The following is a 19,606-nucleotide window of genomic DNA, read 5'->3' as shown; positions in this document are numbered from 1 at the left end:
CACCTTCCTCAGACTTCTCACTGGTCTGGAATAATTGGCCGAACAAAGCCCACGAAGTCACGTATGGTAAAACTCAAAATCTGCCGGTGGAGATCGCCCCCACCTCCACCGCCAACATGCGTCGTTTTGTATGTTGAAGCCACTGTTTGCCTTAAGCCTTCTAGCCCCCAGCTGTTCTTGTGTCAGCTTTTGCAGAACCCCAGGCCGGTGGGTGACTCTTGTTTTCAAATTTTTATCCTGCCAGTAACGGATCAGGCACTTCCGAAGATCTGTTCTGGAAACTTGATGCCCTTCAGACCTTCATTCGGGACTTGCACTGGCCTGAAGAAGAGTTTGGAAAGCACCTGGAACAACGGCTAAAGCTGATGGCAAGTGACATGATTGAATCTTGTGTCAAAAGGTGAGCATAGGTGGCCGGACAGGTTTCTGCACCCCTTCCCCGCTGGGCACTGACTTGGGGAAAGGTGAGGGCTCCCACTCTTACAATTGGCCGTAATTTGGAGTGTTTTGGAGAAGGTGGTTGTCAAATTCAGCTGGAGTGGTGACCACCTCACTGTAGCTTCTATTCACCTTCCCCACGTCTGTCCCAGACCCAGCAAAAGATGGCACAGAATATGGCTGCCAGTTTTTTCATTTAGCTCCATGAGGAAAGTGTCCTTCTTGTCTCTGTATCCCCAATACCCGTAAGTGTCTGGCACAAAATATTTAGTTAATACCTATTTGTTAACTATCTGAGTGTATGCATGGGTGGATAGCTGGCTGGAAGAAAGAGAAGCACCTACAGTTCTTGCGCCAGCGTATTCAGTACAGGTAGCAGGCATCTCTTGACTTTCCAGCAATGTGGGCAGGACCTCCACGACATCATTCACTCTGTATATATGAACTGAGCATGTACCATTTGCCAACCATGAGTTGTCTTGCCTAAAATCTAACTAGATAGCAACAAAGGGGCATGACACATTAAATCTGCATTTTGATTTCCTACACATGGCCTGGGTTGTCACCGTGGCATATAGGATTGAGGTGGGAATGCTGCATCTGACCTTTCTAAGTAGACTTTCCTGAGAAAGAAGAAGAAAATGAGGACAGTACACATCCACTCAACAAAAATTGTTGGGGCTTCTCCTGTATGCCAGGCGCAGTGCTAAGTTCTTGGCACACCAGGAAGGATGGGAGATCGCATCCCTTCCCTCATGGAGTATCTGTTTCTGAATATCAGAGGCAGAAATGAAATCCGTCTGATTTGACATCATTATCATCACCCTGTCTATCCCCAGACACACATCCAAGTTCCCTTTCCAGTTCATAACGGTTCCATTATTTTTCCTCGTTCAAAAACACCCAGAATCCCCCAAGCAGCACAGACGACTCTGGGTCTCCAGATGTTGTATAGTTTAGTTGATGGATCAGTTGTGTGTGATGGGGGCTGGGTTTGGCTGAGAGTGAACTGAGTTCATTATTTTGTATCTTGGAAGAAGAAAAGAGAAGTAATAGCATCAAAACTGGAAACCAAAAGGGCAAAAGCCCTGCACAGCCCCAGGTAGGGGAGCATCTCGGCAGGAATTGGTAAAGGAGCCACGTGCTGTGGGGAATCTCGGCAGGTGTCCGATGGCAGTTCTGGAAGCTTAAAATCCTGGTGATTCAGATGTTGTGTTTTGCTCTTTTCTTCCCAGTTTTAGAAGCAAAGGCAGGCCTATTTCTCAAACCAAAGGTCAAAATCTTTCCTTAGGGTTTTGAATTCCACCATTTCCTACCTGGTCTGTATCAGTTTTAGGAAAAGTAAGCCTTTCCCTGTGGCCAAACCATCCCACCAAAAACTTCTTGCAGGGCAGTTTGCCTGTGGTGAAAAGTTCTCCCTTCATCTGTACTAGCGGCTACAACGCAGTAGAAAGAACCCTTACTAGCTTCTGATCTGTGTACGCAATCGTACAGAAAGACATGTATGCCCTTCTCTGAAAAGCCAGGCTTCTGAGTAGGGAGGAAGAAATAAGGAGATGCTGGGAGGAAAAGGGAAGACATAGGGATGTGAAAGGTCGATAGTGACTCTGTTTTCTCCCTTACCACGTGCCTTGGTGTGCAGGGGCTTAGCTCCCTGACCAGGGATCGAACCCACCGTGCCCTCGGCAGTGAGAGCTCGGAGTCCTAACCATTGGACCACCAGGGAATTCCCCTGACCACATGTCTTTATGGACCAGCCACCTCCAAGAGTGTGAGCTACTGAAAGGCACGGAGTGTATCTTGTTCATTTTGATCTCCTCTCCCTCCCCGGGGCCCCGCCTCATGCCTGGCACATAGTGGCTGTTAAGTAACCTTTTGTGAACAGAAGTTGGTCAGCGGCACGTGTACACCTGGCACTGGACACATAAATACCCCCATGTCCCTTTCAGTGGAGGCCCCAGACAAAAGCAGATCAGGGCAAACATAGGGGCACATGTCATCCCCAGACCTCCAGATTCAGAAGGTAAAATATGAAGAAGTCCTTGGAGGTTGTAAGACATAGAATCTACATTAGTAGAGCCTGGAACATTTGCTTTCCTCTTCGGGACAGAATAAAAGGACCTTGTTCTAGAAGGGCGAGGACATTATTGCATAGATGGAAATATGCAATGCCCAAAAGTCAGTCAGGCACTCATTTCCAAGTTTCTCAGCAATTGGAATCATTCATTTGATGGACTCGACGGTGCCGCTTCTCTAGTCTGTGTCAGGTCCTGCGCTCCACACAAAATAAGGCACCCTGACTGCCCTCAGAGAGTCAGTGGATTAAGCGACCTCTCCATTCTTGGCTTTTCCTTCCCACGGAGGCCTATCAGTCATATTAATTTTGCATTCAGCTTCCTCTTCTCACAGCCGCACACTCCAAGGGCTATGAACAGCTCTCCTGTGAAAACAGAAGACGATTGCTTCATTGTAAGGGAGTGATTTAGCATTTCCATTTCTCAGATTGGGCCGGAACTGGCACACAAACCTCAGAAGATCAGCACAGGGACCTGTCCAAGTCAGGCCCCATCAGGCCCCCTTTTCACAAAACCAGAAAGTGATGTATTTTCAACGTAGCTTAAAATGATCATCATGATTAGAAAGCTTCTTCAGTGCACCGAGTCTTTGGAAGCCAAGATCATTTATCTTTAACATGATCATATAATATATAGGAGTGTTTTAAGAGGCTTTTTTTTTTTTTTAAGTTTTTTTTTTTAAGAACTGGGCTTCCAACCTTAGAAATTATACTTGGCTTCCCTGCCTGCACCCAGGGTGTGTTAGCAAGCTGGCATCCTTTCCTGAGCTAACTAGCTGTGTGGTCCTCCCTATGCACTGTTAGAAAACTGCTACAAATACCTCTTAAAGCAGTGCTTTCCTGGTGGCTGCATGATCTCCAGAACCTGACTGTGAACAATGCTGAAAAGATGCACTGGTCGAAAGGAGCTTTAATAAAACCACTTACTAACCAGGTGCTTTTCTTTAAAGACGTGTCATGATGTGACCCACTTCTCTGAAACCTTTTAAAATCTAACTGGTCCCCTTTACGATGCTGATATCAAGGATTAAATCTTACCCCTGTATTACCAGCTGTCCATGTCGGACTAGGGTTTTCCTGTGTGCAGTTAGCACATTGATGGGAGCATAATTTGGCCTGTGTCAAAATTATGTCACCTTACGTTTCCACCGTTGTACGATTCTTGAAGTGGTAAGTATATTATGATATTTTTACTTATAAAAATAACATATTCTTATTACAAAATAATACATTGACATTGCAAAAACACACAGACAAACATAGTGGAAGCCCCCGGGACCACTCCTCCTAATTTCACTCTCCTCCCCAAAGGGAGCTATCTTATTTTTGTAGTCTTTAAAGCAATATAATAAGCTTGTTGGATTTTTTTTTTTTACGTCACTCTCTTTCAAAACCAGAAAGGAAAAAAAAAAAACCAAACAAAACAATAAGTGTAATTTAAGATATTTCCCCCCATGAAGTTTTTGAAGTTTAGAAGCTGTTTTGGGGGGAGGGGTTTTGCTGTTTTTTTAATGAAGTGATTCAAGGTAGTCGGTTGCCAATATGAGAGAACTTATATATGCTATAATGCTATAATTGGGTTTTTGTTCATTCATTCATTCTCGTGCAATTAGGGTTCTCCATAGCATGTCAACTATAGACAGAAATACGCCAAGCTACAGGTGTTCCATGAACTGCAGAGAAAGGAAGGGTTTTACATGGCTGTCTCTGTGAATAGGCCTTCCTTAGCTGGGAAAGTCATTTTCAAAAGAACACATGTGAAGTCATTGTCGATTGAAACTGATTACAGCCTTCAATTTTCTTTTTCACTGACCTCTCGGAAAATGTCTCCTCCACCTGCTGCCATCTGGATGCTGAATTGGTCTTTTCCTACTTTGTTTTAATAGAACCAGGATTGCATTTGAAGTTAAGCTGCAAAAAACCAGTCGATCAACAGATTTTCGAGTCCCACAGTCAATATGCACCATGTTTAATGTTATGGTTGATGCCAAAGCTCAATCAACAAAACTTTGCAGCATGGAAATGGGCCAAGAGGTAAAAAAAAAAAAAAAAAAAAAAAAAAAAATTACGGATTTTCCACCCCTCCATTGATCATGTAGAAGAAAACTTCACAAATTCCTTCCATCTACACTAGTCTGCTAGTTTCAGAAATATACTCTAACATTTGTGGATTAAGCCACAGATGAATGTTTGGTATCTATTTGTTAAGTAAATTTCTAAGGCATGTGCTGATGACTATGCCAGTCACTTGGAAGTGATTCTTGGCTGGGGTTGGGGTGACCGTAAAGTTCCCTTAAGTCAGATGAAGTTTGATGACCTTATTTATTAGGCTGGCATCTCCAAGAGATCTGTTGGCCAGAATGCAAGTCATTTTCACACTGGAAGTGCATTTTATCACTTTGAACATCTGGACAGCAGGAGAGAGCTCTTCCTAGTATCATGCAACTTCCAGGATGTATAATGTTAGATCACCCTGCTACTCAGTCCCCAGCCAGCAGGCTTTGAATTTCCAAGAAATCACAGGCTCTCCATTTTCCTTAGATTGAGTTGATTGTGAATCTTCCCTGACCAAAAGTTTAGTCCTTTGCTAAGTTTCCAATTCCAAAGTGGTATTTAAAATGTAAAGGAGAAAGAAACAGCAACTTGGGCTTGATTAAAGACTATCATGATCATTTTTCTCCGATGGCCTTAAGCCAGCTAGATATTCATATACCAATTTAGAATTAATTCAGAAACATTTCTGGCAACTCTCATGTTGTTGCCAATTGGCATAAATTGCTCCTAAATCAGATCTTACGATACCAGCCTTATATGCTCAGAATTTTTACTAAATTATATTTGCTCCTTATTCGTTATTTATTTTCTCTCTCAGCACCTTCCATTTTTAAATGTGGGTTGGTGGTATTCTCTTCCTGGCAAGGTCATCTCTAACCTTCTTTCCCCTCCAAATCAGCTTCCTCAACCATCCCTGTTAGCTGCTGCCCCTGATGGATTTTCTCTTTGGGTACCTTGCCCCAGGGGCTGTGTTCTAAGCCCTGGGGTCAAATGCAAGGTGCCAGTGGTTCTCTTTCCTGGCTCCATTTGCTGCATGAGAATGATCTAGAGCAGTAGTTCTCAAATTTCAGGGTCTATCAGACTTATCCAGAGAGCTTCTTAAAACCCAGATTGTTGGGTCCCACCCCGCGAGTTTCTGATAGGTCTGGGGTGTGGTCCAAGAATTTGCATTTCTGACAAATTCCCCAGTGATGCTGGTGCTCCTGGCTGGTCTGGAGACCACATTTTGAGAACCACTGGCCTGGAGCCCCAGTATCCAAAAAGAGTTAAGGAGAAGAGCTGAGGTACAAAGGACAGCCTCCTGAGGAAGGCTTGGGTTGGGTGTCTAGACCCTGGGTCTCTTGCCCTGGCTGTGCTGCAGACTGGACCTGATCAAGTCACTTGGCTCTTCAAACCTCAGTTTCCTCATCTGTAAAATGATGGCACTATTCTAGTTTCACTCAGGTTGTTTTTCGCTATAGACTCAATTCTTCAAACCTTACCAAGAAGGCCAGCATATGAAATGAATAAAATTAGAGCTGTTCTGAAATGGGGGGCAGGAATTCAAGGAAGAGGGGCCCCAGAGCCCAAGCTACCATATTCGTCTTCACACTGCCCCCCAGGCACCCCCCCCCCCACTTCTCTGGGGGACTCGGAACAATCTCATAGGCTTCACAGAGCCCACTGTAAAAACCCTGTTTTTAGTGATCTCTAAAGTTCATTAAAATCCCTTTGAATTCAAACTTTTCAGGGTCCCATCCCTTTAAAACTGTTCTCCCTTTGAGCTTCCTTTTTAAACACTGAGATATAATTCACATACCATAAAATTCACCGTTTTAAACAGTATGATTCAGTCATTTTTAGTATGTTCACAGAGTTGTGCAACCGTCACCACAGTCGGTTGTAGGACGTTTTCATCACCCTGAAAAGAAACTCAGACCCATTAATAATAATTCCCCAACGCTCCCTCCCTAGCCCTAGGTAACCACCACTCTCCTAGCTGTCTCTAAGGATTTGCCTATGCTAAGCATGTCATATCAGTGGGATCTCATGTGTAGCCTTTGGTGTCTGGTTTCCTTCACATGGCATAATGTTTTCAAGATTCATCCATGTTGTTGCATGTATTAGTACTTCCTTTTTTAGCTAACTGGTATTCTATTACATGGATAGACTACATTTTGTTTATCGCTTCATCAGTTGATGGACATGTGAGTTTCTTCTACTTTTTAGCTGCCTTGAACATTCCTGTACAAGTGTTCATGGGGACCTAGCAGTGCAATTGGATATATACCTAAGAGTGAAATTATGGGGTCATACGGTAACTCTGTGTTCAACTTTTGAGGAACAGCCAAATTTTTTGCAAAGTGGCTGCACCATTCTACGTTCCCGTCAGCAATGTGTGAGAAATCCTATTTCTCCACAACTTAGCCAAAGCTTCTTATTATCTATCTTTTTTGGTATCACCATCCTAGTGTGTGTAAAATGGTATCTCAAAAAAAAAAAAGAAAAAAAAAATGGTATCTCATTATGGTTTTGATTTGCAGTGATATTGGCCATCTTTTCATGGGTTTATTGACCACTTGCATGTCTTTGAACAAATGTCTATTCATTCAAATCTTTTGCTCATTTTTAAGATTGGATTGTTCTTTGTTGTTTAGTTATAAGGGTTCTTTATATATTTTGGATACTAGACCATTATCATATGTATGATTTGCACCTATCTTCTTGCCTTCTGTGGGTTGGTTTTTGTTTTTCACCTTCTTGGTAGTATTCTTTAAAGCATAAAAGTTTTTTTAAGTTTTATGGAGTCCAATTTATCTGTTTCTCCTCACAGCTGCTTGACATGTCCATTTTCACCGAGTTTCACAAGGATGACACCATTCAGGGTAGGGAAGCGTTGTTACACAGGGATTGGCCTCCTTTCCCCCTTGGCGACTTTTACAGTCCCTCTTCAGATTGACTCAATGGTGGCCGCAATTATAGAACTCCTACATGCCTGGACAGATGGCTAAACAGTCTCTTCAAACAAGCTTAGTCACTCTGATCTTTTCTCTTTGAACTGGAGTTTGGGGAGAGTAATAGGAGTTGGGTGGAGGAGTGGAGGGGGGGGTTGTCAGAAACCCTACTGAAAATCTGATGAAGTGTATGAGGCCATTTCCCAGAAAAAAAAAAAAAAAAAAAAAATATATATATATATATATATATACTTTCATACAGTTTCACTATACAGTCTCTTATCAGGCCAAACTATAGACCGTGGTTGGAGGTATATACTAAGAAATAACAAGTTGATTTTGTCACAGTGGACCCTGTCTCTCATCTTTACCACTGATTACTTCTGTGGTAGAGTAGAATGCCCTTGGCTTACCCTTGAAGTCTTGGTTTTCTAGACTAACTTGTCCAGTGGCTTAATATCTACATCACATGGACTCTACCCCTTAGCTACCAAACTATGTGACCTCGAGCAAGTCACTTACCCTCATAACCTTGCTGTCATTTGTCAAATGAGAGATAATAGCATGTAACACACACCCTTTGAGAGGCATGCAGCTTGTCAAAATTGGGGATAAAGCTTCCTAATTTCTGGATGTAAGATTAGAAAGTTGTCTTGGATATTCCCAAATAGTAACATTTTTGAGGCTAAACTACTTCTTTCTGGACATTGTTCTATGTGATATAATAGAAAAGACTTCATGTATTTACCCCTAAATGATTCAAGGTGTTTTGTTGGGTTTTTTTGTTTTTTTTTAATGAAAACAATAACTGAGACTCATAAATGTTTCCCAGTTTCCCAGAACTAGTGCATAGACGTCCAGGCTAAATGATCTTTGTTAAGGGCCCATCCAATACTGTATTCTATCTAGTCTATGATTCTTATCCGAAGCCTGTCAGTTTCCCAAGCCATGCTAGAGAGACCTGCTATGCCATTTCTCCTTAATGTAACTGAATCAGAGACACCTAAGTGACCAGCTTGTGAGAAATGAGGCCTTTTCTGACCTTAGAATGCCAAGTGACTGAACAGTGAGAATGAAGCCAGACATCGTTGTCTGTAAATATATACTTCCTTGAAGGACCTTGCTCTGTGGCTGTGACCTTGACTAGAACTTTATCGGGAAGTCTCATGCAAATGGTCTCTCAATTTTTCTCACTTTGTGGAATGGAGATATTCATCTCCAAAGTAAAACTGAATTGTTAAAGTGAGATTGGCCAAGGGTGGCTGGAAACATCATGATATTGGGAGAAGTCCAGTGTTTTTATGTAGTTTTCATTTTGTGAATATTGGATAGTAAACTCATATTACAGATCTAGTTACTAATACCTGCTTCCACCTGGATTCCAACTCCCTTCAGGTATTTTGGACTAGATACCGACCAGGTGATACAATATTCTCCAATTTTAAGATCACTTGCTGAATTTCATCACTGGGATAAAGTCTCATTTAAAGGCAGCTGTTGAAACATTTGTTAACCATACTTTTCCATCTTAAATATTTATTTTTTCATTAAAATTTGTGAAGCACCAATAGAGAGGAAATTGTGTATTAAATAGTTTCTCACTTGGTCTAGTGTGTTTTCATCTCACTTCCAAGGTCAGATGGTCTTAACAGAAAGACAACATACACACAATCTGTTCCATGACAAGGCAAAATATGCAGCACAGGAAGTCAAGTGGAATAATTTTCACAAAGTGATTGTGAATTTGCTGCAACTTAGCTCATCAGAAGCAAAAGTAAACTCTCCAAACTTTCCACACCATTGAAGATTAGTAGTTCCCTTGCCATCGTCATCGTCATGATCTAGTGCCCCAGAATATAACTTTAGGAATATTGTTGTTGTTATTAGGGTCAAGTCAATCTAAGAAGGCCAACAGAGAGGACTGGAAAATGCAAAAACAGGAAGGATCCCTTTCTGTACCCATATGAGGATGCAGATAGAACTGGATAGTTCAACTGACTGCAAAAAATTTTGTGACAAGATAGTTTAGTTAGGGGGATGGTAATTAAAAGATGCCCCAGTAATATTTGTATCCCTTCATGGAGCTTCACATCTGCATGGAGCAATGTCTCTCCCAAGAAAGAGCAGAGCGAAGGCAAAGTACTTACTGTTTCTCCAGAAAAGCAAGTCAGTCAAATAAGTCTCCGGAGAATCTGGTGAAAGGAATTCATGTATTTTGTAATTACTTGAATAGGAATGGGGACTGCTTTGATACGTACCCCTTTGCCACGTGATAAGCAGGGTAGATTTTCCCCTGCCCTACTATATATCCCAAAGTAGTTCTATTTAATTCAAATTATAGTTTACATACGATCAAGTGTATATATTTTACGTGAGTTTAGAGAAACGTATACACACATGTAACCACCATGCTAATCAATTAGTAATTGTAGGAGTAATTCAGCCAGATAGCACTTCTGAGTCTCTAAACCATGTTTCCATGCGTGGTTTCATGACTTTGTTAGGTGAATATGATTTCTACACTCACAACAGGGATAATTCTAGCCCCATTGAGGAGATAAGGAAATAGACCAATGGAGATGAACATGCTCAAGTTTCCTCTAGAAGTAACAGACAGAATAGTCCTAGCAAACACTTTGTTTTCATAAGTAGAAATTAAGAAAAGTGGAGAGGAGTGGAGGTCATAATATTCACCTGGAGAGAAAGGGAGAGACAGTGGGACTACCTGGAGAGTAGTGGGGACCATATTTGGCATGGGAATATTGAAGATAGGAAGAGGTTCCCATAAACCACCACGTCTCCCTATACTTTAGTTTGGATTCCTTAGAGAATGAAAAGGTTTGAGGTTCCCCCACTTCTGCAGAGAAGGCCTTTTTGTCTTTGGAGAAAGAATGACATTGTTAACTCTTCAGAACAAGAGCCTCAGTCTTTCTTGGTGCAGAATGATTGCTCTTGGCTTTGCCATTTCAGCCAAGTGTTTCGAGAGATTGTTTCTTTTCTCAATGATGTTCTTTGCTTGGTTAGAAGCTCCTCCTTTCATATTTCATATTATTTTGCCTGCAACTAGCTTTCCGGAGTTAGTTAATCCTTGTAGTTAATTTAATATAGGTGGATCATTTCTAGCAATTGCAAAGAAAATCTAGCGGCGTGAGGCAGTCTCATGAGAAGGGAAAGTAAGCATGTGATTCTGGATCTTATCTCAAGACCTAAAAATGAATTTGGAGCCCCATCAATACTCCTGAAATTCTTTTGCTCTGACATCTTTCTTTGTGTTTCTAGCACAGAATTCTGCAGATAGTTTTTGCATTTACTTTGAGGTTTATCGCTCTGACTGGTAAATCCTTTCACAAAGCTAGCAGTAGAACCAACATGTGTCCTGATTTATCAGGACTACACAACATGGGCCATTCACTTTATTATTTTCCTCTAATCAACTAAAAGGAAAAACTAAAATGAGATGACTCATCTCTCCCTACCCTTATCTTCTCCATTATGACCTTGAACAAATAATAATATTTGAATTGCAGTTATAGTTGACAAAATGTTTTCACATGTAGACAGACCCTCAATTCCATCTTCAAAATAGATTTATGAGTCTGAGAGCAGGACTGGCAGGAAAGGACTTAGCCCTGGTTTTTTTAAATAATAATAATAATAACAATAGTATAATGATAATAATAATAATTGAACAGACCTGCTAAATATCTTCATACACAGTTTGCCTCATTCCCTTTCCAAAATCAGTAATTTGTACTGGCTTCGCCCCTCCTCACTGGTCCGGGGTAGTAGTAGTATTACCTGTCTTTTGTTTTTTGTTTTTACAGATGAGGAAACTGAGCTATATTTTCTTAGACATCATGACTTCCCAACTTTGCACTGGAACTTTACCTAGGTCTTCCAGTTATAATCCAAATTCACCTATGACTTTAAGTGAATTAACCTAATTCACATCCCTTTGGTCACTTTCAATAATTCTGACTGCCAGTTATCAGAATATCAAACCACATTACTATGGCTTATTATTTCTGTATGTTTTCATAACTTTTTGGATGGTTTGTTTAATTTTTATTTTTCTCATGTGTCCTTTTGTCCTAATTTTTATTTGCACTGTTCCTTTTTCTTTTCTATTCCTAATTAATCATCCTTCTGAAAGTTTGCTAAAGAGTGGGTAAGTGCATTTTCCTTTCCAAATATCAATGTTTGCCTTGTTATTTTTTATCAAGGAAATATGGAATAATTCAAATGCATAGTAAAATGAGCTAATAAATATCAAGGAGCTGGCACACAGCATCTCTTGTTGAAATCGCTTTTCCTTTTTTCCTGGCATTTATAGCAGATTTTTGTTGGTGTGGGGTTGGCTTTTGCATTACTATTTAAGTTTAAGTGACAGCGGCAGTTCGAGAAATTGAAAAACTTAGCAGCCGTCTCAGGAGAGGCTCTAAACCTGGGTCTGCTTCTCCACAAATGAAGAAACTAAGTAGCTGCCACAAGGGTTCATAAAGAGACTCTTTGCCCTCACACTGAGTCAACACTTGGAGGTAGAACCCGGGAGCTCTGAGGCACTAACCCAAAGGACCTGATGGTTTGAGAACAGTTTTTGCAAAATCAGTCAGTGTCTTGGTCAAATTCCCTTTGGAATCTGTGGCTCCCTAAGTCACATCACCCAGCAGTTTCCCAAAGAGAATTTTCAGCCTCTCTATTAAATCACTGTGGTATCTTGCTTTGTAAGACCCAGATCAGCACACTGCCAGACCAGCCCTTAAGCCATCCATGCATGCTGTTTGTAAATGTGTGTGTGTGTCTACACGTATCAAAGCCAGCAAAAGCTTTGGGTGAGGAACAATGCGCCTGTTAATTGTTTTGAGAGCTTCTGATCTTTCTCCATCAAACACCTGGAGTCAGAATCTTACAGCTGCTTCTGGGACTGTGGAAATAGACTGGGTCCCATGGCCAGGTTTTACTAATAAATTGCGTTGTCTAAAAATTACCGACGGATGCAACGCCATCACCTCCCAAACATGCTAATATTTGTCTTTCTGTGTTCCTCAGCATCAATACCATTCAAAAATAGATGAACTAATTGAAGAAACTGTTAAAGAAATGATAACACTCTTGGTTGCAAAGGTAACCTTCAGCTTCAGGTGAAATGTTTCATTGTGAACATTGCTCTGTTATGTCTGCATTTCCAGTAAAATATGACACGTTAAAAAGTTGCGCTGGGCACTTGCATTTCTCAGGAAATAAGATCGTACGTCACCCAGCCGCAGCTCCGAATGATTTTTCTGATGATTGCGAGCGTGTGAAAATGAATTGATGAAGCGCCATTTGTTACCTTAATAAGAATTTGTCCCTAAATGTTGCACTAGGTTATGCAGGAGATATTTGTTTTGTTTTTCAGCCCCGACAAAGTTAGATTTTTAAGAAAGAAAGTTAAACGGTAATAAGGAATTCTGCCATCATGAAAACCCCCTTTCCGCTAGTTTCACATGCAGTGAGAGTCATAATAAAACATAAAAGTCAGATAAAGCTATTTCAGTCACCCTCATGAATTATAGAATTTTAACTAAGTAATGCTGAATGGGAAGACATTTATATTTGCCAGTGCTAAACTTCTGTTTCCCCCAAATTACTGATAAAATACAAATAAAAATAGATTGGATTAAATGTAGTGCTAATATGTAACGTAAAAACTGCTTTGCACAGTTTTGGATTTTGAAAAGTGCATTTAATATTATCGCATGCTATACACAACTCAATAATATTTTGTCACTTTGCACTTCTGTAACACTCTATATTTGCAATCACATAATAATGAAGAGAAAGCCGAATAAGTCAGATATTTCTATGTAAAGGCAGTCTATTCCTTTCCCCAAAGACGGGAACCAAATAATAGAACTTAAAAATGATCGAGGGCTCATTGCTGGTCTCTAAGCGGTTGGGAAATGTTGCTCTTTCTTGTGAACAATCATCGTTTGAAGTAATCATTCTTTTTCCTTTTTTGCTCTTTTACTAGTTTGTTACAATCCTGGAAGGAGTGCTGGCAAAATTATCCAGATATGACGAGGGGACTTTGTTTTCTTCTTTTTTGTCATTTACCGTAAGTAAAGAGCTGCTTTCTTTCCTGGTTTTTGTTCTAGTTGGGGTTTGGGTTTGGGTGTGGGGAGGCGAGCTGTTGTGTCATTTTGGTTTGGGTTTGTGAATATCTGTTAATTGCAGTCAACTACCAATGTATAATAAGAACACAGGGAAATAAGGAGAACATTTCATGACAACAGGTAATCCAAAATCATTCCTATTTAGTTTGTGAATATATAATATGTATGTGTGTATAAGCATGTACATAGACACACACACGTACGTCTCTATATGTATGTATCCAAAGAAAGGGTTGCCGGCTACGCCCACCTTAGCTATCTCAGGGAGACCATTTAATGTTTCCCGGCTACCGTTTCCTGCAAACGAGGAAAATTAATTTTAGAGGTTACCAGTGGAGACCTACAAGTCAGATAGAGCTTGTAAGTAGTTTTTATTTGGTCCTCACTGCGTCAGGTACACTTTTCTTTACTGAATTAGTTGCCCACATTTAAGCATCAGGAGGATTCAGAGGTGTCTGTATCCCAGGGTTTCCTCATGAAGTGAACGGTCGGCAGCCCTGGGTCTGCACGTGTGCACTGCAACAGTCTACTGGAGCTCAGTCGGGTAGTCCCCACAGACCAGGCGTGTGTTTGCCAGTTCCCTGTAACCCCCCTCCTGACTGTTCTGCTCATTCCCCTACCTGCCTGGGCTTGGGGACACTGGAGTTCACAACCTCTGGAGCAGATGATCCAATCTGTACACGTCCTGGAGAGCTCTAATTCTGTGCCAGAACTGGGCATGTGCATGGAAGTGAGTTAGGTCGTGGGCAGAAGCCAGCCTAGTTCTCTGTAGGTAAGTGATCAGTGGAGAAGGTCGCTGTGAATGGGCTGCCTCAGGGGCCCAGTTCTCCCATCCTTCTGTGCTAGGCAGGCCCTGCAGCTGTGTGCTTTCTTGCCCTTTCTGATGGCAGGGTTCTTGCTGGCTCTAAGACCATCTGTTTTCCTGTAACAATGCCGTAAGAAAGGCGATCAATTTAGGACCCACTATCTATGGGTCTTTAAAGCAGCCTTGCTATCTGTGGGTCTTTGAAACATCTCTTCTAGGAGATGAAGAATCTCCTAGAGAGGCAATGAATGCCAAGGCAAAGCCCAGCACGGGCCAGGGAGTAGCACGTGATCATCTTTGGAATCCAGCAGAACCGGGTTCAAATCCCATTACCTATCTTAACCAGCTGTGTGATCTAGAGAGGTGTCTCATCCTCTCTGAGCCTGAGTTTGGTTTTGATTTTGGTTTGTAGGAGGCATGCTATTGTGTCCTTTTGTTTTGGGTTTATGTATGTGTGTGTTAATTGTGGTCAACTACCAATGTTGTATAGGAGTGGGGAGTAGATAATATCTTCCTTGATGAGCTGTTGTGAGGATAATAATGAGAGTGGAAGAGCTTAGCACGGTCCTCAATAAATGGCGGCTATTATTAATAAAAGATAACTAAGATGATTATTATACAATGCAAACATACATGCCATGCACGTAAGTTCTCCCCAAATATACCCCTACTTTGGTCTTTCCCTAACCCACACGTTAGATTTCCTGGGGATTAAGGGAAATGTAGACAGAAAACATTCAAAACAGTGTTTAGATTGTATGTGTATGCACATTACCTACATGCCCAGCTTATTTTGATGTACAGCTCTGACCTTCCCAAATGTAAGGATTGAACTCAATCCTGGAAGTGCGATGGCCCTGGTCTCTGGAATTTATTGGCAAAGGTGGGGTGGGAAGAGGATGGTGACGATAGGAGTTCTATTTGATTCACTCAGTAGAACCACCCCGTAATGTGTCAGAGCTGAGAGGAAACGTATCCAACCCATTTCTCTGACAAACAAAAAAACACAAGGGACAGAGAGGGGGAGTAATCTGTCTGAGGTCACACAGCAATGGGAAGAATGGGGACAGGAGACCAGGTCTTCTGCCAGCTTCTCCCCACCACTGAACAGCTTCCTGGAGAGAGTGGGATTCAGCTGGCAATTGCCTGTCACTAGAAGGCAGATGGGCAAATGAGTCGGGAAGATTCATAGAGAAGGATTCAGGGCACATGAGTGGGGAATATTACAAAGTCTTTCGTTCCTCAGTGAAGTCATGGAAATGGTAAAAAGAGGCAGAATTAAATGCAGCTTTTCTGGAAAACATTCCCCTGACACCCACAAAAGATACCACTTTCTTTGAGTCTTCCTTTTGAGCAACTGTTTTTACTGCACTGCATTCGAACCAGTGCAAACCGGAAAAGCCCCTCTGCTCTTTCTCGAGCAGAATTCAATCCGCCAAGGGCCCACCCTAACTCCCGACCTTCCAAGGGGACTAGTGAAAGGTGGGAGCGGGGGTGGGGGTGGGGGTGGGGGGGCGGCGATATCAAGGACACGGGGCCAGGGAGATTCTCACGGGAGGATTAGAAACAAAGAAGACCTAGCGTAGCCCATGCGGGAGTTTTCAAGCCGAAATTCTCATCCTCTCATCTCCCTTTTCGGAGACATTTTACAGCCGCACAGCCTGCCTCGTGAAGTCCCCATAACCACGGAACACTTCGGGGCTGTCGCTGGGCCTGTGACTTCCCTTCCTTAGTGACACTTCTCCCACGTACTTGGCTACCCCAAGGCCAAAAGCACCCACTTATCATTTGCAGCCTGTGTTCTCATCCCTGCTGGTGTTCCAGTGTTGGAGAAGGCGAGCTCTGCCGAGAGATGGCAGGAACTTCTCCACACGTGGATCCGGAGCTCCTGCCCAAATTCTAAAGGGCCTTTGAAGACTTCCTGCAGCCCAGTGGTATTAATTACCCCGGAGAGGGGTGGAGGTATAAGGGGAGAGTAGAAGCGGCAGGGATTGCGGAAAGAGCCTTGAAATCAAGGGTGAGAGAACCAGCTGTGGGTCCTGGGACCCCGGACAAAGGCGTAGAGATGGTGCCGACACCCTGGCAGGATCTCCTTAACTCCGCTCCCATTTCTGATTCAATTCTTCGAGTATTACTGTGCACTTACCATGTCCCCACCTCAGCGGGGCTGCCAAGTCTGAGCCATGTGCTCTGCCCCCCAGAAAGCTGACAAGTACTGACAAATGTGCCACCCTTTCCCCCTCTTTCTCCTGCGGAGCGCCTCCTTTCCTGGGTGGGCTTGATTTCGTGGTCCAAGCCAGACATTTTGGAAAACGTCTGCAGTGGCACAGAGCAGGCAGGAATATTTATTTCTCGTCTCCATCTGCATTGCTTCCTCTCTTGGAGAGGAGCTGGGGGGGGGGGGGAGGGAGGAGGAGATGTGGCTTCTCCGTGCCAGCCCGAGAGGCGCCCAGGCACACCCCTCCTCTCCTCCATCCCCAGCTTCAGCAGCGGTAGCAGCCTGGGATTTAGGGAGGTTAGCCTTTCGAACTTCTGAAAGATCAGCCCAGTTGGAAGCCACAATTAACAACTATCCGCCCATTCCCCCACCCCCACCCCCCCAACTGCAAGATGTGCTTTTGTGTGGGTTGCGTGCTTGGAAGAGTCCCTGTCTTTGTGGGTAGCCTCGCGCTGTTCTTTTAGGAGGCCAAGAAGGGGGACAAGCAGGTGTCCAGGTCGCCCTCCCAGCAAGTTTAAATCCTTTCCTCGGTCCTATCCAGGTGTTACCAGATATGCTGTTTCTAGAATCAGTTTGTTCGTTCGTTCGTTCATTCACCCAGCATATATTTACCAAGCACCTATGGGTTGTGGATTGTGTCAGGTGCTAGAGACCCAGCAGTGAGAAAGGGCGACGTATTCTCTGTCCTTTTGGAGCTTACATTTAGGAAAGGAGATGGAATTAAAAAGGAAAGAAAATTGTAGAGTCGGACACTGCAGTACAGACCACAAACCAGAGACAGAGAGAAGGGGTGGGGCGCAGCGTTCCTTCAGCCGCGATGGTCCTGGACGGTCTCTCCAAGGAGGAGACGTGGGGGCCGAAACTTAAAGGGGCCAGCCATTGGGAAAGAGGAGGAGAGAAACTTCTGGACAGAACAGCAGCCACAGTGGCCATGTGGCAGGAAAGCAGAAGGAATTTTTGCAGAATATTTTGAAAGGAGCACGAACGGGATTTAGGGATTGAGTGGACGTTGAGGGTAAAGATTCAATTGGAGGAGACTAAGGTGGAAGGCTCGAGAACCGTGATGTTTCAAGAGCTCAGCTGAGCTGAATGAGTCCTGAGAGTCGGTGGGCTACCGCGAAAAAAGGCATCGTGGTGTGGGGAGACCTGGGAGACAGGACCCCAGCTCTGCCCCTCCTCAAGGATTGATGTGACCTGGAACACGGGACCACCCTTTGGCTTTTAATTCCCCTCAGTGGCTACGTTAGATGAATTCGGAAGTCCAAAATAGCTACAAGAGCTTCAGCTCCTATCCTTTAAGCACTTGCTAAGTGCCTGGCACTGGGCTAAGTGCTTTAAATATATTTTTTCTCGTTGAATCCTCTGAGTAATCCCACTCCAACAAGGCTCTCCTGCAGATGATGGAACTGAGGCTCCAAGAGGGAAAGGCCTCCAGCTCGAGCAGCCTCCTCTCTCCCTCTAAACTATGGAGGCTCCCAAAAAAAGTGAAAATGTGGGAGGATGTTCTATCTGCCCCTAGGAGATAGAACAATTACACCAAATTCCCTGAAGCCTCCTAGAATTTACCTAAGATCCCTCCATCATCCACATCCATTTGAGATGGTCACAACATAGCATGGAAGCCACTCGGTTCAGGAAGAATAAAACCCGTGTTAGGGCTGTCAGGGACCCAAATCCCATGGTCTGTCCATTCTCCTAGGTCTCAAATTACCCTCATTCACCGTTTTTCTTTTTGCCAGCATTTTAATTGTTCTGCCACTTAGAAATGAAATGAAGTAGACATGCCTCTTTTCCTGCTAGAATCCGAGACCAGGGCTGGTGTCAGTGTAGGTCAAGCAGCATGGACTGCTTTGGTGCAGAGCTCTTTTTTTTTTTTTTTAAGATTTTTATTTATGTGGACCATTTTGAAAGTCCTTATTGAATTCGTTACAATATTGCTTCTGTTTTATGTTTTAATTTTTTGGCTGGGAGGCATGTGGGATCTTAGCTCCCCGACCAGGGATCAAACCCACACCCCCTGCATTGGAAGGCGAAGTCTTAACCACAGGACTTCCAGGGAAGTCCCGGTGCAGAGCTCTTGATAACAGGCCAGAGAACGAGACTGCCACCTTGGTCCAAGGCCAGAACTGGATCAAGGGAATTCACTTCTGTCCACAGAACATTTTGGTCAGGAGGCAGTTCAAATGGTAGAGTCGGGTGGGTGTTGATAGTCATTTGTTAGTGTTGTTTCTGATGGTGTTCCATTTTTGCTGTGGCCTCAGGGAATGCCCAGCATGGGAGAAATGGCTTTTTATAGTGTGGGCTGGTGATGGCGGTGTAGACAGAGAGGTCTTGGTTCACCCTCAGAGGGTAACCTCATCAAATTATCAGATGCTGAAATCATGTGATTCAAGTCATTTGGCTTCTACACTTCAGAGTGGAGGTGCCTGCCTTGGACAGAAGCACCAAGCATGGTGGTAAACACTTACATTTATTGAACATACTATGTGCCGGGTACTGTGCTAAGTGATTTACATGCGTTTTCTCATCGGATCCTCACAATCGGCCTCTGTAATAGATATGATGATTATCCCCATTTTACAGATGAGGGAAGTTGAGTAATGTGTCCAAAGTCACACAGCTTCTGAGATTGCTACAATCTGGCGTTGGGTTTGTGGTCTTCTGAGTTTGAAGCTTCGAGCCACCAGTGGAAGGCAAGACTTATCTCATCTAATGTATTTTGTTCACATGGACCAAACAAAACCACCGGACCCTGAAACGCTCAAGAACTATAAAGCACTGATCTGCCATGTCTTCTACAAACTTCTTTCATCAGCTGCTCCCCAGTTTTTCAGAACTTGACATCCACTTTGGGGTCTATGACAGATAATTTTATCACCTAGTAGGACATCATCTTTCTTTCCAGTTCATGCCTTGAAAACGCAGCTG

The 19,606-nt window shown here is 43.1% G+C and overlaps 1 protein-coding gene across 15 annotated transcripts in view; it reads left to right on the top strand.

The window, feature by feature from the left end:
• CADPS (calcium dependent secretion activator) overlaps positions 1 to 19,606 on the top strand; it is a 475,715-nt gene that overhangs the window by 393,468 nt on the left and 62,641 nt on the right. For all 15 annotated transcript variants that reach the window (XM_060022835.1, XM_060022832.1, XM_060022834.1 and 12 more), the window contains 4 exons: positions 245 to 400; positions 4,399 to 4,546; positions 12,550 to 12,624; positions 13,514 to 13,597. In XM_060022835.1, coding sequence (XP_059878818.1) covers positions 245 to 400; positions 4,399 to 4,546; positions 12,550 to 12,624; positions 13,514 to 13,597 — 463 coding nt within the window. The remainder of the gene's footprint in view (positions 1 to 244; positions 401 to 4,398; positions 4,547 to 12,549; positions 12,625 to 13,513; positions 13,598 to 19,606) is intronic.

Source organism: Delphinus delphis, chromosome 10, assembly GCF_949987515.2.
Source record: "Delphinus delphis chromosome 10, mDelDel1.2, whole genome shotgun sequence".
Lineage (NCBI taxonomy): Eukaryota > Metazoa > Chordata > Mammalia > Artiodactyla > Delphinidae > Delphinus > Delphinus delphis.
The sequence above is the reverse complement of the archived record's forward strand: the minus strand, read 5'-3'. Positions and strand labels throughout refer to the sequence as shown.